Source organism: Anser cygnoides, chromosome 14 (genome assembly GCF_040182565.1).
Source record: "Anser cygnoides isolate HZ-2024a breed goose chromosome 14, Taihu_goose_T2T_genome, whole genome shotgun sequence".
Lineage (NCBI taxonomy): Eukaryota > Metazoa > Chordata > Aves > Anseriformes > Anatidae > Anser > Anser cygnoides.
Window position 1 is genome coordinate 16,250,647 of NC_089886.1, and position 24,235 is coordinate 16,274,881.

The window sequence follows — 24,235 nt, forward strand, 5'->3', positions numbered from 1 at the left end:
CATTGGCAGGATCACACATGCAGCGGAGCCCATAGTCTCCGAATCCCAGTCCAGATTTATACGTTCACAGTTTACCCAAGATCATTATGTCAAAACAAACAGTGAAGATGCTCAAACTGCACTACAATGGCTGCAAAGGGAACCAAAAGATAGGAAATAGAATACAGACTGCCAGGACAACCTCTGTTCCTGCACTACGATACTTTCTTTAATTACCTTGTTCTAAATTCAGTCCTTTCCCCCACCTGCTGTCTCCTACTGCACTTAATGTTCAGATTGGCTTGGCCACGCTTTACAAGGAACCGATCTCGTTATCTTCATTATTCAATGAGAAGTACAAAATCTGTTAGTGTCCTATTCTAATCATACCCTAAGCAGATCATTCATTTCTTCTTTTGGTTTTACATTTCACCCAACATACACTATCTGAATGCTTTAAATTAATTTAGTAATGATTTTGATAATACCATGAGCTTTCGTGACATTATTTTACTCTAAAAACAAACCCAGAATCTGATGCTTGTTTTTTAAATTCTGAATGCGATTTCTTTTTTCCCATGCATTTATTTATTTCCTAAAAACTCTTCCTCTCCCAGCATGGAAGTCACAAAAAGTGAGATTCTGGATACTAGGAAGGGGAGATTTTTGTACAAGAGGCTTTTATCTGTTTTCCTTCAGAAGCCTGAGCACAGAGCTGCAAACAATCCTGCCTGTGTTTCTGAAGCTCTGCCCGTTATAATACCCATGTTCAGCACTTAAACTCCTTTCTTCCCATTACCTCTTGCAAAACGTTTTCATCTACACCAACAGCATCCTTCTCCTTAGCGAAGGCTGAACAGATCAAGACATCTCCCATTTTGTTACTACACAGCAAAGCAATCCACCCACTAACTGAGCACGCTGGATAACCGGATACCTTTAAAACAAAAAAAATCTGAGGGCTCTACTTACGGTGATACAAAGACTCCTCTTCTGTTTACCCAACATATACACCAAAAGCTTTGCAACACTGTTTGGATGCATTCTCAGCCCGCCCAGGCTTTAAACCAAGGTTAGTGCCATCTGTCTCTTTTTGGCAGCATCCAGATTGATGTAAAATATCCTATGGCAGTTTTTAAAAGGAGCGGAGTTAAAGTGTGGCTTTGCTCAATTCCCTTGAATTATTAACATAACAGAGCTGGCTGACATCAATGCCAGTCAGCACACCTGTATCTATAAACTCACTGCACCTTTTCTTGCCATACAATGAACTATTTCACTAGCCATATTAGACACAATATATGTCTAATTATTTTCATATAAGTCATTAAAAGTTCTATTTTTTCTATTGCTTTTCTTAGTTGAATTATTATTAAATACATCTTATTGTCAAGTCAGTGATTGGAATTAATACTGCTGTCAAATATTTTTGATTTCTACATATATTCTCCTGTACTTCTTGAATCCTAGAGCCCTAAACAAACACAATGCTAAAAATTAAAAGCAATATAAAAATCAAATTTATTTGAATTGGGAAGGGTATCTGGCTCTCAGGGCAAAGAACTAAACCAAAGGGATACAATACTTGAAGAAAGGCTTCAAAGCTTCAAACACAAAAAGACAGGATTCACATGGAAGTAATTTGTAGGGTCAAACCTTTCTGTGATCCTGGAAAATACACTCAAGTATTATTATTCGAGATTTAATACAGCCTAAATAGCATAACCCATTCACTTTAGCTGTGCCAAAATCACTTCTGAAACACCAATAATCATGAATGCTTCAGATATGCAGAGATCTATATCGGATCATTTCCATTCCTCACACAACTTTCACCTTTATTACTAACCGTACACATGCCACCTAGGACAAATTTTACTATTGCAATAGTTATGGAAATTTAATCACTCTACCAAAAGCTCTGGCTTCCATTCTTCTAAGAAGCATGACAATAAAAAAAGGTCCTTATCTCCAGTCTGAAAACAAACCAAGCATTCTTGGGTTGCATTAACTATGGCAGGGTCACAGATGCTCTGCACTTTCCAGACTTTGATGGAAGAAACTGTCCCACTATTTGCTCAGTCACTAGTAGAGATTCATAGCCTAATGCCATTCACCAGGTTTCACCAAGAATCAAGTGACACAGAAAGAAATATATCAGTAAAAGCAAATTGGGGGTAGTGAGAAAACCTTTTCATGTTTCATCTAAATGTTAAGTAAGCAAAACATTGGTCCGGGTTAGGGCCCTAAGTCAACAAAGCATTTACTTATGTGCTTAAAAGCTTTACTTATATGCTAAGGAGAATCTCCATCCTTTACTGGATGTGGGGGGAAACTTAGTTACAAAAGATGAGGAAAAGGCTGAGGTGCTTAATGCCTTCTTTGCCTCAGTCTTTAGCGGCAATACCGGTTGTTCTCTGGATACCTGGTACCTGAGGAAGGGGATGGGGAGCAGGATGTGGCCCTCGCTATCCATGAGGAAATGGTTGGCGGCCTGCTACAACACTTGGATGTACCCAAGTCGATGGGGCCGGATGGGATCCACCCGAGGGTACTGAGCAAACTGGCGGAGGAGCTGGCCAAGCCGCTTTCCATTATTTATTGGCAGTCCTGGCTATCAGGGGAGGTCCCAGTCGACTGGCGGCTAGCAAATGTGACGCCCATCTACAAGAAGGGTCAGAGGGTAGACCCGGGGAACTATAGGCCTGTTAGCTTGACCTCAGTGCCAGGGAAGCTTATGGAGCAGATTATCTTGAGGGTCATCACGCGGCACTTGCAGGGCACCCAGGCGATCAGGCCCAGTCAGCATGGGTTTATGAAAGGCAGGTCCTGCTTGACGAACCTGATCTCCTTCTATGACCAAGTGACGCGCTTGGTGGATGAGGGGAAGGCTGTGGATGGGATCTACCTTGACTTCAGTAAGGCTTTTGACACCGTTTCCCACAACATTCTCCTCAAGAAACTGGCTGCTCGTGGCTTGGACTGGCGTACGCTTTGTTGGGTTAAAAACTGGCTGGATGGCCGGGCCCAGAGAGTTGTGGTGAATGGAGTCAAATCCAGTTGGAGGCCGGTTACTAGTGGAGTCCCCCAGGGCTCAGTGCTGGGGCCGGTCCTCTTTAATATCTTTATCGATGACCTGAATGAGGGGATCGAGTGCACCCTCAGTAAGTTTGCAGATGACACCAAGTTAGGTGCGTGTGTCGATCTGCTCGAGGGTAGGAAGGCTCTGCAGGAGGATCTGCATAGGAGGATCTGGATAGGCTGGACTGATGGGCTGAGGCCAACTGCATGAAGTTCAACAAGGCCAAGTGCCGGGTCCTGCATCTGGGGCGTAACAACCCCAAGCAGTGCTACAGGCTGGGAGATGAGTGGCTGGAAAGCTGCCTGGCAGAGAAGGACCTGGGAGTATTGGTTGATAGTCGGCTGAATATGAGCCAGCAGTGTGCCCAGGTGGCCAAGAAGGCCAACAGCATCCTGGCTTGCATAAGAAACAGCGTGGCCAGCAGGGCTAGGGAGGTGATTGTCCCCTTGTACTCGGCTCTGGTGAGGCTGCACCTCGAGTACTGTGTTCAGTTTTGGGCCCCTCGCTACAAGAAGGACATGGAGGTGCTCGAGAGAGTCCAGAGAAGGGCAACGAAGCTGGTGAGGGGTCTGGAGAACAAGTCTTACGAGGAGCGGCTGAGGGAGCTGGGGTTGTTCAGCCTGGAGAAGAGGAGGCTCAGGGGCGACCTTATCGCACTCTACAGGTACCTTAAAGGAGGCTGTAGCGAGGTGGGGGTTGGTCTATTCTCCCACGTGCCTGGTGACAGGATGAGGGGGAATGGGCTGAAGTTGCGCCAGGGGAGGTTTAGGTTGGATGTTAGGAAGAACTTCGTTACCAAAAGGGTTGTTAGGCATTGGAATGGACTGCCCAGGGAAGTGGTTGAGTCGCCATCCCTGGAGGTCTTTAAAAGACGTTTAGATGTAGAGCTTAGTGATATAGTTTAGTGGAGGACTTGTTAGTGTTAGGACAGAGGTTGGACTAGGTGATCTTGGAGGTCTCTTCCAACCTAGACGATTCTGTGATTCTGTGATTAAACAAGATACTCAAATAGAAAGACAGCCTTTTGTGCACGTACTAGGTCATAGCTGAAATATCAGGATATGTCTCTCATCTCACCAGGCAGGTAAATATAGGGCAAAAACATGGGTCTTCTTGAGGACAGAAGACCTTATAAAAAATGGACCAAGCTAAACCAGTAAGAAGACATGCTGATACACTAGAAAGTGTAAGTGTACTTATCCAATGAATGAAAATCATGTCTGAAATTTAGGAAACATCAGGAGGAAGATATCATGGAATAATTATTTTTGTAGTAAAATACCTCAAGATATATTTGGATTTACATTACTGTAGCTTATAATTTTTTTTCTCCTAGTAAGAAGGATATTGAAAGCATTTTCCAAACACCCCACTTCTCCCAAGGGAGTTTTTCAAAACAAAAACAGAAGAGAAACAGAAGAGGAGGGAGGGGGAGGTAGTGATACTTCAAAATAGCTGTCAACCTGTGAGGAGATTCTCTACCCACCCCCCAGAGGAAAAAAAAACAAAAAAACAAACAAACAAAAAAAAAAAACTGTCTAAATCTGAAACTCTTAGATCAAAAAATTCATATTGAGATGAATACAGCTACCAGTAAACCTCTCATGAAAAAGTCAGATATAAAAATCTCTGAAGCAACATGCATCACATGCAAGCTTTAAACAATGTGAAAAAACATATGTAATTGCCCTTCTGAAAATACTGCCAATACAGGTATAAGATTGCTTTTAACTCATGCCTGTTTGCACCCAAATCTTGGGCCTCTCACACAACTTGGTTCATTTTCTCTCTGTGACAAAGCCCAGTCCCACAAAACAATGTTAGCTGGGGAAGCTGCAGCTCCTTCACCACCCACTGAAGATGCCTAACACAAACCTACCCTATGCTAGTTTAGTCAGGGAGGTAATACTCAAAAATGGAAGAGAAACAAGTAGTAAAGAGAGACCACATGTATCCAACAGAATATAAACACCCAGGAGGAAAAAAAAAATAATGAACAAGCCCACAATACTTAAAAAGCAGAAGATAAATAGAACTATAGTAATCATTGCAAAATTCACAAATTCTAAACTAGGTTCTAAGTTTATAAGGAATACAGTTTAAGCAAGATAAAAACCTTACGTATTAGAGAGTTCTTTGTCTCAGCCAGCTGCTGCCAGCTTGTCTGTCTGTCTTTCAATTTCTCAGAAAGGTGTGTGTGAAAATCTAAATGAAATAAAACAAATACATTTTAGAGATGGCTCTTTTCCTCTTTTTCTTCCATCTTGTTCAGCTTTGGTGTAATACAGCCAATCAAATGGTTCACCTCCTCCCACCCAACACATCTCTGAATAAGAAAAATACATTACTCATTATGATCTAGAGACAGAATTTTATCCTTGATATCTATGACACATATAGATGCAAAATGAGTAGAGATGCAATACTACTGGTGAAATCTTGCTTTTTAGGAGGTACATGTACTCAGTGTCAGTATCATTAGCTATGCAAATGGGCAACACATACAAATCTGTATACGGTACATACATTAAAAGTTAACCTAAAGTCCATAAGACTTTTCCATACCTGTTGTACAGTAGGTATTTAAGATCATAGTATGTTATTTTCAGTGTATTATCTATTAATCAGTAATGGAACATGTTACATTCCTCTAAAAGATCAGTTTAATTATCATAATGCAGTCTTTTATGATTCATTTGGAAAACAGACTTTCAGCTATTACAAAGCACTTCTCAGATCAAGTTTACTGCAGCGGCATGACGACTTTCACATTCACTGGCAATAAAATCAGGCTCATCCTATTACAACCAGACACGAACCAGTGAAACTGCAGTGCAGCAAGGTCAGCAAACTTTTTTCATTGTCTCATAAGAACTCCCCAGTTTTAGGAAGCCAGATTTTAACATATGTAAGAAAAATAATACTTAACTTTTAATCACCTTTCATTTGGGCTAAAAAAACAAAACAAAACAGAAGCTTTCTAGTGTACAGTTAGTTTGAATTAACCTGGATTTTGAAAATGAAGCAATTATGAGGTCCTCTTACATTTGAAAAGCACAAAATGCATTGAAAAATACCACTGAATTTCAAAATAAAAACTAATAGTTTCCAGAGGTAGTAAATAGGAGACATAAAACCTATTTTTATATATTTACATGAATTTCCTTATACCAACCAGTATGGCAAGAAGCCTAATAATTAATGTATGGTCAGTTCAATTCTCATTTCTTGCTGCCTTTAAGGCTTCATTGGGAAATGATTTTACTTGGTGCATCACAGGTCCAAATGCTTAATTAATAGGATAATAATTTAATCTTGCACCCAGGAATCACTAGAATCAGCACTGAAAACATGTTCTGTATATCACAGTAATTTACTACTTGGAAGGAGAAAAAAAACCACAAAACAACAACAACAAACACAATATCTTGACACAAAGCTGTAAAAACAGATGCCTGAAAAACAGAAGTAACACTTCACATGTAAAAGATTAAGACAACACATTAGCTATTTTTGAGGAGCATAAATGTTTCTGACCTAACCTGACTACACAGAAATCTTGTGAAAGAATTCTGGATCTCAGTTTTACATTGCTGGCTTTCATGGTAAATTGTAATTTTAAGGGACAAGTTACACCTTTACTAACAATAAAAACCAGATAGTTTACTAACCTGTCTAAATGCCTCCTTGCCACACGTGAAATGAAAGTTTTATGCGGTGTGATTGTAAATCATTTTCAGGTGTTTTGGCTCATGTCTCATTAGCTCAGCTTAACATTTGATAGCACAGACTTTTGATTTAACAGCAAAGAAGGAAAGTAAGAGATTTTCAGGATCTCTTCACTGAAAAATAATACTACAAAGAAGTGAACCAGAGATACACAAAGTGCAGAGTACAATGACTTGATATAAAAACTTTGGTAACTATCAAAACAATTCATTACAAATTTCTTCATTTTGGTGTTACCAGGAATTTTCCACCAAATGTTATACTGAATACTTTCATATTTTTTATATTTAAATTTTATTTTTTATGTTTTGTATTTTAACTAAACAGATATATATGTAGGAATGTATCAAAAAGGAAAGCACAGAATAGATTCAAGCTCCCCTCTTCTGTGGTACATAAAATTAAACAATTTTAGTAGTTTTTAGTTCTACAGTTTCTGCTATATTATGCCCTACAATATGCATTTTTTTGAAGTCTTTAATGTCTTGATTTTCATTTCAACAGTTTTGCTTTCATTTCTGCTTCAAGAGAAAAAAAAAAACAGAATTAATCCATCAACAGAATGTTGACTGACATTTTATCACAATGCTCTTTAGAAGCTTGTGTATGTTACTGAGTCTGTTATTTTCTCTCTTTCCCTATCTGTGGCCACCTTGGGATATTTGATCCTTACAATTACAAAGAGCACAGATGAGGATGACAACTGTTCCCCCAAGGAAGCTGAGCCATCATCCCTCTTTTTGATGTGAAACATCTAAAACTAATGTCACAAAAATAAGTTTCCAAGCTCTGTTTCTCCAATAATAATTTTAAAAAAAAAAAAGTTTGCTACCAATGCCCAAAGGAAAGAATTATTTAAATGTTGAGATACTTTTAGTGTCATCTGAAGGGAAGTCTCCATGGGTATTACCCTGCTCTGACACTCACAGGGAGTTAAGCCTAATTGCATTTAGGGTTATCTCTAGCAGCTACACTCAGAATCAAACATCCTCAAGAGGACTATTGTTCTAACTAATCTATTTATTAGGCTATTATTCAGATTCAGCACAGTCTTTTATAAAAAATCTCAAAGGGATAGTAAAGGATTTTGCAATCATCAGACGTATACTATGACCTACAATATCCACCCCTGTCAAGTTAGGGAAAAAAAATGCTTTTGTAAGTAAATCTTTAGATCATTAAGTTAATTTTATGCCCTATTATACACGGCACTTCACATCTGGAAGAAGTAAAACACCTGTGAATTTACTGTTTTGTTTCCTCTAAAACACAAATCCCCCATGTCCAGAGGTCCACTTGCTCCTACAGTAACTGACTCAAAGAAATCTGCTTTCCATACCTTGCTTTCAAAGAAGAATAATGGTTTTCAGCTCAGTGTATTTCATCTCAGTTCAAGTTCAAAATCAATGTTGACACAGCTAATTTTAAATAATTGCAAAACTTTTTGAAAAACAAGAAAACAAATACTGGAATGCCAAAATCGGTCTCCTGCAACATACACGATGCCTAGACGAGCCGCTTGTCTCCCACACAGCATTCACAATTTTCTCCTCCTCCCCTTAAACAACCCTCTGCAGAAACTACTCCTCTGTGTCCACCACTGGTTCGTTTCTAGCACCCACCTCACTTCCCTCACACCCCAACAGGCCTCCCCTGGCCAGGCTCACTGACGAGGCCTACTGCGAGCCTCCCTGCGGTGCCACGGCAGTGCTGACGAAGCCAGGCACTACCGCCTCCCGCTTCCATCGCCTCCCTGTCTCTGTGCCATGCGACCGGCAGCACAGAGGTGCCTGTGCTTGCCAGGACCCCACAGTGGCACAGCCCCGGTCCCCCAGCACAGCACACACCTCACGTACAGCGTGAGGCTCAGTGCCCAACAGCGTGTTTTCAGCCAGGGCCCTGCTGGTTCTCTGCTCCTCTCTTGAGCTGGTGTAACGGTCAGGAGTAACTGTTCCTACCCAGAAACAAGCACTACTCCTCTCTCTTCTTCTTCCCCCCTCATTTATTCTCTTGTTAGGAGTTTTCCCCATCACACTCCTAGCATGATGGATGCTCCCAATGACGCACTATTTTCTCCCTTACTAGTCTAGTCAGGCATTCTGGAATTCCACTTTTTAACATTTCCCAACAGATATCACTAGAAGTTTGGCTTCCTAAACATACCATATGGTCTACCTTTAAGATAGCAACACATTATTTATGACATTTTAAATTTATAAAATTTTTAATGATAATTTTTAAAATTAATTACAAAGTCTTTTTTTTTTTTTTTTAATTTTATAAGGCTTCCTTTTCCCACCTGTAATACTTAAGTCTCTTTGTTGGCATTTGTCTTGAAAATTACTGTGGAACTCCAAATACGATCAGAGCCTGAGTGTCCTCCTATGTTCTGTTTGCATTGCCCCTCTTGCAAATAGCACAATCCAATTTTTATTGGTAATAAACAATAGAGAGCTGGTTTATTTTTATTTTTTTTTATAAATAGCTCTTTGGAAGCATTAAAAAATTCTTACTAAAACCCTTGATTTTTCAGGCTGCCTCCCCCCCTGCCCAGTAGTCCCACAGACGAATCGATCCAGTAGGGAACTGGCTCCATTTCCGTCACACCGACGTGGCTGCGATCCTTTGCCACTGTCCTTCATTTCCTGCCTAGCGAGCACTTGTAACAAGTGCAAGTTGCTGCCCTGTTAGTGCCTCAGTACACTTTCATCGCTATTTGCTCAACATTACTGATCTTTATGTGCTTCAAGGAAGAGGACAAAACCTGTAACAACTGACAAAACACACTCAGTACTGGGCAGGTTGAAACTCCACATTTTTCCCAAATAACCTTTTTCATTTTTGTTTATGCATCACATTCTTCCCCAATATTTGAGATCAAGCATACTGAACAGACAAAAAAGTATTGTACTCTTAACCTACATGCATACTATTTCTGGAGGCAAATAACGATTATGGAGAAATTAGAAGACAGTAATACAAAAACCATGCACAAAAGTATTACAATATGAATTGTTCCATAGAATATGAACTGGTCATGCAGTTTTTCATTTCTTATATAGTCTTGACAGAATTACCTGCTATTTCTCTATTATGTTCTATTACACATTTTATATTTGATATTGTTTGATCTTTTACAAGAGTTGCGTTGATTTTTCTCTCCTGTAAAGCATATCACCAAGCCAATTAAACCTGAAAAAGCTGTACGTGCATACTATACCACCTGCTCTCCAGCCAAAATCTTCTCACCCACAATATATTTTGCCTTTGCAAGTATACTCTTAAATACGTTAACAACAAAAAGTCACGCAAGAATGACAAACACTACAAAGGAAAATGGTCTAATATTGGTTCAAGTTTGTTTGAAAGCTTATTATAGTTCAGTGAATTCAACACCAAATATACCATAGGCTTCTACAAAAGGTAAGCTTACAAAATTGGAGTTAGAAGAATATTTGTTTCACATAGGTATTTATCATGTCCTAAATATTACTAAACATTGCCATTAACAAATCTACTATGCCAGGAGCTGGATTTTCCAAGTGCATTGTCTGTATCTCCTATACAGGATCAAATAAGCAATTAGCTACACAAGAAACAATTGCACAGGACTTAAAATGACAAATATTCATTTCCTATGGACTAACAAAAGCATTATGATGCTGTAGTACCCTTAGAATCACGAGGACATGCATAATTCAGATCAGCATTTAGAAAAACACATAGATATATTGATTTCTCTGTGTGGAAGTAAAGTGTGTCTACACTTAGGAACCTAAAGTATACCAAAACTAGAAGTTGAGTAAAATTAAATGGTTTCTTGTCTTATTTCCAAAGGGAATTAAATAAAGGCCTCTCAAGTCCAAACAAAGACATCTGCACGGGGGGGTTTCAATCAATTTCACAATACCACTTCAAAATCATGGCACAAAATCAGTGTTAATTTGGACTAATCTTCTCAAATGCCTCTGAACAGTTAAACGATACTGTCTAAATAAAAATAAAAATGAAAAAATCTGTAATTGTCTTTATTAAACATGGTCATTGACTTGCATCAAAAGAAAACCTTTGCAAGTGAAGCTTCACAGTTTTTCCTTCCTTATGCTGTTTCCTTCAGATTTTGTTTTGCTTTATTTTAAAGTGAGGGTTGATTGAACACTGCCACTTCAGGCTGTTGGCAACAGGCTAGTATCTCCTTAAGGGTCAATGAGTCAACTATGAGTCAATATCCCCATAATTTATAAAACAATAAGCCACAGTTCTCACAAGAATAATTTATTAAAAACTAAGGAAAGTATCAAATAACAAGTAGAATTACTGTAAGGTTGCCTTCCCTTTCTTTAATACCTTTTCCATGCAACAATTTCTCCCAAGTAACATATCACTATTAGTTCCGCCTCTGTTCCAGTAAATATATTTTTAGACAAAGGACTTAATCCTGCAAAGACCGTTATCTAAATTATTAGGCTAATGGGGGAGGATTTAATTACTCAAGTATAAAACAGCTCTTGGTGAAAGTTTGTACAACTTTTTTTCAAATCCAGCTCTTTCAAAACAAAACAATCACTAAAAAAAAAAAAAGCCTTTATATAAATATGGTGACAATCTTCACATTAATCAAGCTTTACAACAAAAGAGGACAGGTACAAAGTTGAAATTTAAGAGGGGACTGTAGGTATTATGCTACAATCAATCAACAATTCAATTAAAGCACCTACTTCTGTTCCTCATCACATTTGGCAGCACACTAAAAATGCCGAAGTACAAACTGTACATAGGAGGCTTTAAAAGAATTAAATTTTGATATTGATATCCTGTACTTTTTCAGCTTGAAAGTGTACAGAAAGAACAAGTCAACCAAAATGCTACAGTAAAAATTATATGCCAAATACTACTTTTGTTACTTCATTTGTGAGTAAATGAAGAAAAACAAAGTTAGCTGCTCTTGATAATACTGCACTAGCTTTTAGCCCATGAGCTAATGTCAGCAGAATGGAGTACTGCGACATCCGTGAAATAACATCTTAAAGAATTCTTAAAACAATGGAAAGTAAGTTTTCCAGTAAAAGCATGCAGTTCTGATGGTGCTATATCATTATAACCACATGTTGTGTGTTGGATCCTCCCACCTCTCCTCCAAAACAAACAAACCAAACCAACAAAACATTCATTATGTCAAAAAAACCAGTGCAAACCCAGTACGTGAGCAGAAGAGGTAAAAGGGACTAAAGAGTCACCATGTCAGTCCTCCTGACATGCTGGGCTTTTTTTTTTTTTTTCCAATGATTTGAATATTGCATAAGCCCTTAAACATCTTGCATGCCTTGAACATGTCCATTGCTTATTCAAAATCAAGAAGCTTCCTAAAAATATAAAGAATCCTAAAAAGAACAAACAAAAGCAAGAACCAATACACCTGAGCTCTGAGGGAGGTGGTGACTGAGACCAGTGTTTTAGCAATAATGCCTTCCAAAACAAGAGCTTACTGAAATAGAAACTAACATATCACTCAGCACCTGACGTTCTCATTATATAGTTATGTTCTTTGTTAAGAATTACAGTTTGTTTTTAAATTGTTAAGTCAAGTTAGTTGACTTGATGAGCCTCACCCACCTCTTTCTGCAGTGAATTCTATTATCAAAAAAAAAAACAACAACAACAAAAAAACGAATTACAGTTTTCAAGTAATGTAGTTGGTAAATTCTAATTTATCACAATTCATGAAAGGAAAAGGAGACCAGCTCACCAGTCTACTGTATTACTTGTTTGGGAAAAATCACTAAAGAAAAGAATTTAACCTCAAATTTTATCAATTATCTCTTCAGCCTCTATAATGAGATCAGATAGCTCTGAAATGAATTTATTCTCAGGACCCTTTGACAAAAAACATAAGTACAACCTGTAGCAAGTGAGGTCAATGATCTTTTATCACATCTCTAGCCTAAGGAAGAGCCTAAAACTAGAGTAATGTAAATGTGTAATGGTAATCCTTCGGTATATTCCCTGTAACTGCAGGAGTTTGTCTTTCAGATTTCCTAAATTCTTTATCCAACAGCCCTGGTTGTTTTTTTTCTCAGTTCACTCTTGGAACAAGTAAATTGCAAATTGTCAGCATCTACAAAGTCCAGACACAAAGAGTCCAACAACTTGCCCGAACGTTATAAGTTCAGTTCATATCGGATCTGCATTTGCTACTTGAATGTTATGTTGCAGCTCCCATATGGGAAAAGAGCAGAAAACAATCATTCCTTATTGACATGCTCTATGTCACTCACCAATGCGAAGATTTCAAATGTTACCGATCACTGTTTTTTACACTAAAGACTATTAAACTATTAATTTGTCCCTAACAAGGAAGCTGTGCCATACTTTGGGTAACTCATGCCACCCACTCGTACCTTCTGCAGTTTTACTATGCCCTTCTTCCTACAGAGGGGGAAGAATTGAACATATTCATTCGAGGTACAGACAGCCCCCATCTTTATACAACGGCAGTAATGACGTTTTCTGTTTTGTTCTTTGAACTTTGTTCGTAAACTTTATACTAGCTTCTTTTGTTTGTTGTAAGAAACATTACTGTAATATTGAATGGATGTCCTTTCTTAAGATTGTTTGCTCCAGCATTAACACAGCTTGCCTGAATAACAGACAATTCAGGGTCCATCGCATTTCCTCATCAATTATGAATTTCACCTGCTGTTTCCTCTCCCAGTCACTCAGTATCATGAGATTCTTCCTGAAATGTTTTCCTGTCTGTCTTTGTCTTCACTACCCTGGATAACCCCTGGCATATAGAAAACTGTCAGCGTGCTCCACATCTTTTTTCTCCAGCTCATTTTTAAAAAAACAACAAAAAAAATGCAGTTTGTTGCATGGATGGAAAAACAAAGTGCAGCGGGAGACTGCAGCACACTTATAAAAACAGACCAGTTCAGCTCTTCTGTGCACCAACTTCTGTTTACCTTACACATCACGATAGATGCCTCCCTCTGCATACAACATATGCTGGTGGTAGATATACTCATCCATTTCGAGAAAGACAGAATCTAGCCTTAAGGACTCTGCCCAGTTTCTACAAACCGAGCAGTTTATATAAGAGGCAGAAGAACTGCCTGGGTAAGACAGACATACATAAACACAGTACAAGCTCATGCTGTGCACTGTTAGAAAGCATTAAGACAGAATGACTCAAAAGGGATAACATTTTAGAGTAAATAAACATAGAAAATACTTTCTGCATGTACCAGGAGGGTATTTATGATGTGAAAAAGACTGCAATACATTCTATTTAAACTACAAATACTGATTCATGTGGTGGGTGACCTAGTTTCCTTTTCATTTTCAGTATATTTTTAGTTATTCCCACTTGATTTATGTTTTCATTAAAACCTCAGGAATATGTCCTTTTGAAGTCCGATAGAGATGGAACAGACATAGGCTGCTTTGTAAAGAATACATAGGCAGTTTTGCCCAGTGTTCTTTCTCTCAAAGTCATAGTTTGAATAGAAGCTTAGCTGAAGAGCAAATAAGCATCATTTGTTTTCCTCTATCTCATCTTTCCTTCACAGGAGTTTAAATGCAAATGTGAGATAGCATGAACACCAACAAATGCATCGGATGGTACTGCAGTCTAATGACTGCAATCTACACAGCAAAAGAGGTTACTGTGCTCTCCTGCTCGCTGCTACAGCACTCTGCAGTTGGGAACACCAGCAGTGTTCTGTAGGTCTTACCTTTGCAACTGAATGTATACACATGTACTTAGAAAATCACCCCAACACTTATACAGAATCAGTGTCATGAATTTCCATAACCTTGTGGAACAACAAACAGCATTTTATGTAGACAATTAAAGAGATGATATTGATTTGGAACAGAAAAGACAACCCATTTAGGAATAGAGCCCTCTGAGTGCCTCCATTTGTGCAGAAGATGCATTAGAAGGGTTGGTTTCACTCTTGGAGAATTCTGAGTTTCATTTGCAGAAATGAGCAACTTCAAATTGTTCTCAGACCAGAAAGACAAGTCATTGAAATGCAGTCCACTGCTGTACTTTTATTTATTTTTTTAGTATTAAACTGGACGACAAAACTTAAAAATTTACGTATGCGTTCTAAAAGTTCAGAACAATTAGTAGCTGTTTGTTTTTTTAACCCCTTCTCTACCACTGCATTAAATTACATTATATTTTGTACAATAAATGTGCACAAAATACTGCATAATGTCCAAGCTTCAAATGAAGGCTCAATTACAGTAATGATCTTGATAATTACATTAGGACAGCCTAGGCTTCCCCACAGTTCTCTGTTTTTCAAATTTAAAAGAAGTTATGTGCATGTTGACAGCTCTGGGTGCTCATAGGGCTGTTCCTACTTTATCCTGTCTTCACGTGCTCCATGAAATCAGTTTTAAGCTGCAGTTTTCAAGTATTTTGTCAATCACAGTTTATCAAATGCATTCTGCTAAGGCAGCTGTCAAGACAAGACTCAGCAATGACAAGCTGTCTTAGCTCCTGTTCTTTCTATCCTCAAGTCACCAACTCTTATTTTTATCTCTGAGGAGGAGAAATACTCTGATCAGCAAAGGCTCTACCTGTTCACTAAGCAGGCAGTTGAGTTGCTGTGTTGGCAAGGCTTCTGATCAACAGAACTAGGAGTATCAATAAATTCTCAGCAGGCCATTTATGCCTACTTTTTCCTTATCATAAGTGCTATTCTGAAAATACTACTGGCACTCTGCACATGGAAGTGATTGAGTAAAAAGATACAGTGCAGGCTGTCAATTTATCCTGGAATAGCCTCTAGTGGATAGATAAAAGCCATCTAAACCATAGCAGAAGACAGTGCTATTACACAGAACTGTCAAATTCCCCACAAAACATTCCCAACAAAACTCTGGCCTCTGTTACACATGCACACCCCAAACGATGACATTACTATTGGGGTACATAGTGAAAGATCGGTACATACTAAAACCTTTTCTTATAAATCTTGGCATTAAGAACTTCAAAGCAGCTTACCCTCTATAAACACTGTAAATGATAGTTGTGAAATATCATTTCACATGGCCATAATTGGAATTATGCCAAATTCACCTTTTAGCATTAATTGCTTTATCGACTATACCACCCAAAAGAACGCTCACTTACAATGACAAGTCATGACAGGATTGATAAAGAAGTATAAATCTACCCATTTATTTTTTCACAGTTATTATCATGGAAATGCCACACGACAGTACACAGACAGCCTATCTCCAAATATTTTAGTTGATCAAAAAGAGTGCTATTTGATCCTATATGTGGCTTGCTACAGGACAGGAGACCTGAAAAGCAGCTCCAGTGTTAATCTGAATCAACTTCTGCTTTAAAGGGACCAGAATGAAGAAAATTCTAGTCTAGGTTACACAGGAAGCAAGAAAACAAGCAAGTAGTCACCTGAATTTTAGAAGTGCAGAATACTTTCTGTACCAGTTGAGGTTAACAGAAAACACTTGAAAACAGACCTTAAATGAACTTATGACAAAGTTTTCAACTGTTATTCATCATATTTTTGCCATATGAAAAGGAACAAAGTGGAGAAAAATCCTTAGGATACAAACAGGAGGCATCAGGCTACCTTAAAACACTGTCTCCTTGCCAACCCTAGCAGGAGAGAAGGTTAGAAAGCGAACTAGAGGCAACAGCAAAGGTGCAGGAAAAGTCAGAGAGAGGATCACAGCATACAAACATATCGATAAGCACCTGGGAATAGCTGGCCTCATGTTGTTTCATAACACTGTAGGCTGCTTTTCTGACAGACAAAACTGAAATAAGAAGTACACAAAGGACTGCTGCATCTTAGCAACACTTCCCAGCACCCTCTTAAGGCAGCTTTTTTCCTGTTAGGATCCTTAAGGTCCCAGGTAAAGGAAACCATAAAGAGAGAATTCTAAGTTTCATTTATGCCCTATATCCTCAACCAGCTTGTAAAAAAATATTACTTGAGAAACAGCATGTGGACATGAGCTTTTTGCTATTTTCAAAGGCAAATGCAGGCACTTCACTGGGCCATGTCATTGCATTAACAATTTGAAACTTGTGAACTCAATGCAGACGATGCTCAGAGTTCATAATGCAACAGGTTATTCCCAGAAGTTTCAAATCTAGGGGAAACTGATGGTGGCTGGCCTTACTGAAAGATTTGGATGATCGCTGCAATCAAATAGGACCAACCCTTGTACGTCTGATTGACTCCAAGAAACTATTATTATTTCAGTTTGACTGACTAGGAGGGTTTGTAGAATATAAAGACCATCAAAATAAAAGCAACAACAAAAAAACAAGTACACGTAAATGAAAATTTTGCATTTTTCAGCTTTATAGGAAAGAACCAGATGCTAAGTAGTTTTCTCTTTTATTAGCTTAGCAATAACATTCTCCCCTTTGTGTACTTTTGTTGTTGGTGGTGGTGGTTTGTTTTTAGTGCACAAAAGTGTTTTTCACTAGAATAAGCTGCTAAATATCTGTTATAGGCAGAAAGACATATATTCAACCAGCTATTTCATGGAACTGTCTCTTCTTCTACCACTGGGAGTACTATCTATTCTAAATGAGTAGACACAGAACATAGTTCTCAGTCCTTGGTCTTTGCAGAAATTTAGCATTGCCTTTATGAAATCTGGCATCATATTGTAAAAATTCTTAGCACAGTTTTTGATATTGTTTTATTTAGTACATTACAGATTCACAAGTCTATTTTCAACATGCCTTGTTTTGAATACTAAGCCAAAGTTACTTCATTCTTTTTTCATCAGTTTTTGTCTAACATACCCATTTAGAAAATAAAATTGTGAACGCAATCCAAATTCATTATCTTATCAGTGTCCATATCATGCCAATTTATAGGAGATGGCAAGCTTGGTAGGATATCAGGAGATGCACAATTAGACATTATTAACCCAGAAGAAAATCTATTCCCAGGGAGTTAATGGTAAAGGGGAAAATTATAAAGATAACAAACACTGACCTAAAAGACACCGAATAATATGTAGTTGCTCTTTCTGATAACAATACTTGCAAAGATTACAATGACTGACAAAGAACTCTGCTGAATTTTCTTACCATGTTTCTGACAGCACAAAAATACAACTACAGTCAAATCACTGAGAGCATAGAAGAAATCCAACATCATATTTGACTTAAATTCTCATTTTTAGGACACTTATATTAGCTCTAGGTTGGATAGCGGAGGGAATAGTTAAGAAAAAAGTCAGAATGTTACTCCCATTGTAGAGTCTGCTGCAAAGGCTTTGGGGGCTTAGTGACAGCCAGGATAGTTAAACTGAATAAGCCATAAGAGTATTTTTTGTCTCTGAAATTGTTTTGTCTTGTTTTCATTTTTTGATTTTAAATCAGATAGAGCTCATCCAAACCAGAGAACCTATTTCTTATAAAACCAAACATTCTTATGAATTTGTTTAAGATTCAAACAATTTCCTTAGAGCATACACAGTTACTTTTATAAATGAGAAACTGAGGCACACTGCTCATCCCCACGACATAAGACAGCTTAATGCATCTAAATCTAGCCTTAGAAGGGGTACTTCTAAACTCGATAGTCTGCTAAAAAGGTTGTATAAGAAAGCTAAACGCAATATTGAGGTACACAAGGTAGAGTGTGGAGAAAGTAGTAAGGCCCAATACTCCACAAAAGAACTTTTGCCTCTATGGTAGCTTAGGTAGGCACTAAACAAATGAAGTCCCAGTGTTTGAAACCACTGCGCACTCAGAGCTACGCCAGTGGGAACAAAAACGCTGACTGTTAAGAAGTCATCCCAGTGATGGTGTGAATGTCTGCCATAAGCTCGGCTAGTCACTGAAAATGCAAAGATTTCACCCTTCTACCAGTCATGGGTCACTGAAACTTTGGTATCATTGTGAGACTCCTGAAAGTAAGCAGTGTAGGTTCCATAGCTAACTCGGTATTGTGGCTACTACAGCTGCCATTCGGGACACCAACAAAAGAGGGAAAGAGCAAGAGAAGCATTTTGTGATAACTCCTAAGCTATAACCCTTTCCCTCCCAACAATCTTCCCTTATAACATATGTAATATTCCTTAAAAGAAAACAACAAATTGGATATATGGTCTGAGATAAGATGAAATTCAATAAAAACAAATCCTAGATTAGAAAGCAGGGCAGAAAAGATCTAATGCACAGTTACGTTAAGGAAAGTAATGTCAGGCATGTGTACTTACGGAACAGATAAAGGCATAAAGGTAAAACCACAAATTAAACATTAAGTAACACTGCAAAGAAAGTAGTGTTGGAAGTATTAGCAAATGCTTGTGTGGAACACACCAAGAATAAAAAGGTTTCAGCTGAAGAATAAATATATATATCAAATTTGAAGTATGGCAGTGCAGATAATTTGAAAGATCCAGAAGAAAGTGACATGAATATTAAAATGTTTAGATTTTATTAAGGTGTCTGGAGAAGCTGACTAAATTAGAAAAAAATGTTGTTTTACTGATTAATCACTCAGCACATCCATTAACAGTAGAAGAAATAATAAATGACTAATTTTTTGCAAGACAGATTGGTATTGAATGATCCAAAATATTTTCTAACAAGACAACTATTAACAAGTGAAACAGACTATCAAGAAATTTGTAGTATGTGTCACCAAACACTTCCAAGAATAGGTCAGAGAAATATCCAAAGGATGGCACCCTTGGGTGGAGGAGGATCAGTCTCAAAATAAATAAAATAATTTAGCACAAATATATCCATTGATGCCATAAGGTGTAAACAGAAACCTAAATCCCAAGTTTTTCTACTTACTAAGCATGTTCTTGCTCAGCTTAGTGACTCTTGAAACCTTCTGATCACCAAACTTTTCTTTGTCCACCGCACAAGGAATTTAGCACTTCACTCATGGTTGCAAATCCTACTCCATAAACAAGCAATAAACAGCACTCAGCACAGAGAGTGCACACGAGCTGCTGTAGATCTGAGCCAGCATGTCTCTTCCAACTCTGCTTCTAGGACTGTATGTAAATAATATAGTTTTGTTTGTTTGTTTTTAAGTGCAACAGTTTAATTCTTTAGACGTGACAGTGGCTGACAGAAGCTCAGCAAATCCTTCAAAGCCACAATAACTTTCCCTGTTCTCCTTTTTCACACCATATATGAATCAAATTTACCAAATGAATTTATATGTTCATGCAAAAACCGTACCTCAGGTTTATAGCTAGTTTTCCTCATTGTAAATTTCGAAAAAAAGAAACTACGTTGTTGTTATACTGCCTGTCCATACTCCATGCTGGCATACAATAAAGCAATCAACTCAAAACCTGCAGAAGTTGGAGTAAGAGTTAGTGTACCTGAAAAGGCACCTAAGTAGGTGAGAGAACAAATACGTGCCATAACTGGTTACAGTTCTTTAGATTTTAACTAGTCTTTCACAACTGGAAGTCTTTTTTTTTTTTTTGGCTCAGCTGCTTTAGCATTAGTCTGCTAGCACTTCACCACAAACATTTGCAACTATTTAAGCTTCCACACATCAAATCCTCTCCTCCAGTAACAAGATAGACCCTAAATAATCATCTGGTATATAGAGACCATTAGGAAAATAGCTCCTCTAACACCTCCACTTCACAAAGGATACGAGGTGAAACAGCAGTGTCTAGCTGAAACAGCCTTTTCAGAAACAAGAATACCAAAGCTTATCTTTGTGACCTTTCCTTTTACAAGCTGACACTGACAAAACCCTTTTAAGCTTTACATACTGGTCAACTATTTGACCGGTCAACTATGGTTTACTATTGTAAAGAAAACAATAATTATGGGTTTTGTTTACCTAATTGAGAGACTTAAACCATGCCCTAACTCCAGACAAGGACAGCCAACACCTGAAAGCAGCCACGTCCTCCGCAGGCAGTGGGAGAAAAAGGCACAGCGGAGCCGTGTCGGGAGGGAGATCTGTCTGCCCCGCTGAAACGGGTGAGCTCATGACACAGCAGCCTTCCTCTAGCAAGCCTTCAAAGGTATCTACCACTCTCTACAAACTCTATAAGGAAATCAAGTGCTTCAGCTACAAAATTAGCACTCTCTTCTCATCACCGGAATCCTGTGTAAAAACAACCTTGCTGAAAAATGTTCTGGACTGACTGGATAACTTAAATTGACACAACAAAGAGAGCAAATATCACATTTAAATGCTACTAAACATGAGCAACCCTTGGGTGCACAAAGGCAAGAGCTGCTCAACCCAGGCGACAAGTCTCTAGGAGAACTGCGGGCCTACATCTCCTCTATGCCCACACATTCTAGAGCCAGCTTCCACTGGTTTTCACCAAATTTCTCTTGATTTGATCCTGGATTCTGCACGTCCAAGGAAGGCCACTCATTGCACACAGACTCAAGTCAGACTCCACAACACATCACCAATTTAGAGTAGGGAGTGCGTAAGGGGCCACAACATTTGAAATTCATACCCTCAAATCCTATCTCCTTAGTCATTAAATGGAGAAATGGAACCTTCTTAGTAATGAAATAGCACATTGACATTTTGAGCAAGTAATTGTGACAACTTATACACTGGATTTGCCATACACCCCATCGCAGAGAGAACACAACTACAATTCTAGCATATGAATAATAGCAACTAATAGTAATGGAACATTTGTGAGCTAGAGTACATGTGTTTAGGTACAGATCCAATGCAATAATATATATTATTGTATCACATCTATTTCTTTAGACAAATTATTTAGACTACCTAATTTTATTTGAAGACAAAAATTTTAGTATAATTTTTGAAAACTTAAATTGTGTATATTCGCAGACCATCTTAGATGTTCCAAGAGTCTATACCTATCAATGCGAGATTAACAGATATAAGTGGGAAATTCAGGACAGCACCTACCTTGCATGCAGTAAATACAGTATGTAAATATTGCTGCAGTCTCCCTTACATGAAATTATGGCATAGAGGAAAATCATATCAACAGAACTGTGAGATACTGACTTAATTTACCTTGAAATATTAGAAGCTGTGAATTTTCTGCTTGTTTCCAGCTTTCTAAGAATCATCTTAACAGTAAATATGCTAATATAACTGCACCAGTTCACCAAATGCATTTCTATACTACAATGTTCTTCACAGAACTTTGTGGTTAATAGCCACCACATATACTATGTTTATTCATTTTAAATTTTTAATTATCTTTGCTTTAAAAAGGGGGAGGGAGGGTAGAAGAAGAAAGAGTGTTTTGTCATTCAATGTCAGTGAGTCTACCAACGATGCAAGTGGGGAATGGTAAAATAGGGATGCTATAAATTAGTATTTTCATTTTTGTTTGGTTCATCTAGAACAGGTAGATATATCAAAAACAGGGTGATTAAAAGGATACTTAGGAATGGTTATTCAGAGGTACCTAGCAGAGATGCATAATCAAAATGGATTACAACTGTCCTACAGCAGAAGCATTTTTCCTTTTTACAATCACCTTTAAAATCAAACTAGCCTGAAGATTCTGCTGAACTGCAAGAACTAAAGCTAAAGATGATTCTAATGTTACAGTGAATCTGCTCATTTCTGGTCCTTCCTTTTAATCATCACACAATTATAATCTACAACCTTTCTTGCCTCCCCACCATGCAATTCTAATTTGTGCCAACTGCATCCACAAAGCAGAGGATGAAAGGGAACTGTATCTATAGCTATGGCAGCATACCTTTCACTTACAGTGCCATACTTTAGTATTTGAAGACAAAATCAGTTGTTTTTCTACATTAGAATTATTCATCTCTCACATCTCCACAGTGCTACCTTAGAATCGAGTTGTAAAACAAAATAAATCATTCTATTATCATACCATTAAACTTACTGAGAATTTTTCATATCCTATTATTTCTCTGTAATTCTCCCGTATAGGCCCAACCCCCCAACATTTATACTTCTCCCCTCCTCTCCTTTTTTTTGTGTGTGTGTTAGACCATCAACGTCCTCGATTAAAGGTAGATATTGACTCTCAAAACAGCTGCTAAGGGTCATGCCAGTGGGAAATTACAAGTTATCAACTCCCTAACTATGCTCAAGGTCTATAGGAATTCTAATTCTCCAGCAAGCTAATACTTAATTTATTTTGCTTTGCTTATTTTACAACCAGAGATTTTTCCACTCATGAGAACACCTTCTTCTTTAATGATATCAATACCATCTAATAATCTATGTGATGTTCACTCTTCCATACGTCTAATGTTTAATCGCTTTAGCATGGCTCTGACCTTACTATTTTGGGGAAAAGAAATGCAGCAAGAAAGGACAAACTGAGGTGATCGGGTAAATGAGTTTCCCAAATCATTAACACCATGAAGTGCAAAGATTCAGTGTGTTACTTCAGCTTCATAGGATATAATTACATGTTTTGATTAGCAGATCTATTTTCCCAGCCTCAGGTGTCAACAAGGGTTCAAGTGTATAACATGTATAAATGGGTGCTAATTTTACTAGTCATGAAAATGTGTTTCACTAATTACATTTATATCCTCTTAGCCAATTTTCATTCGATATTGCTTCTCTGTAGTACATCTTCCTGTTTATTTCCTTACAATGACATTTGAGCTCTTCAGAATGACACTGACTCTCAAATTCAGAAGGCATGACAAGTTACTTCCCCACTGAACATCTGTCATAGCCATGAAAAAGTAACAAGATTAACAGAAGTCTACATAATTTTGTGGTCATTTTCGTACCACTGTGAATTGTATCCCATTTAGAACATTATTGTCTGGGATTAAAATCTTATGGCAAGAGCGGTGCTCTTCTTTCACCCATGTCGCTCTTTCTGGGAGTATAAATTTCTGATTGTTGGTGCTAAAATATAAGGGAACGAGCCCGTTTCAAGGGAGTGCTGTTCTCTGCCTTGCAGTTTCCTGACCAAGACCCTCATATCCCCCTAACAGAAATGAGACAAGGATCGACAAATGAAAGAATCTCTTTCCAGACAATTAGCCATGCACTAACAAAATCACTATGGAAAATATTTAAGGCTCTGGCTAGGAACATGGGATAAAACTATTAACCACAAACTGCTGGAAACTGGAATGCTTAAGTGAGAACATGCTTCTACAAGTCTGACTGTGAAACAAAGACTCAAAAGTTTCTAACTGTGATATTGTTGTCTGTGCATTATCTCTTGGAGTACTTTCAGAAAGTAGTGTGGTGCATGAATGGCACATAGACCAGATTGCTCTCTCTTCCTTGTGCCAGTGGCGTTACTCAGTGCTATGAAGGAAATCCATTGATTGGTATGAAATGAGTCCGCTACCTCTTCTGCTGCTTAATGCCTCTCAGGGTGCGGGAAAAATCATCATGATGCTGAGTTGTTACTACCTACAGGTACATACAGCAGCACAGGGAAAAAAACACCATTATACTGAAATCTGACTCTAGATGT

The 24,235-nt window shown here is 38.0% G+C and overlaps 1 protein-coding gene across 10 annotated transcripts in view; it reads right to left on the minus strand.

The window, feature by feature from the left end:
* TENM2 (teneurin transmembrane protein 2) overlaps positions 1 to 24,235 on the minus strand; it is a 1,595,068-nt gene that overhangs the window by 291,941 nt on the left and 1,278,892 nt on the right. For 7 of the 10 annotated variants that reach the window (XM_066977122.1, XM_066977125.1, XM_066977123.1 and 4 more), the window contains one exon: positions 5,183 to 5,266. The exons of 2 other annotated variants lie outside the window; for them this stretch is intronic. In XM_066977122.1, the coding sequence (XP_066833223.1) occupies positions 5,183 to 5,266 (84 nt within the window). Of the gene's footprint in view, positions 1 to 951; positions 969 to 5,182; positions 5,267 to 24,235 lie in introns of those variants that run through there. One more of the 10 variants, XM_066977128.1, reaches the window with a different exon arrangement.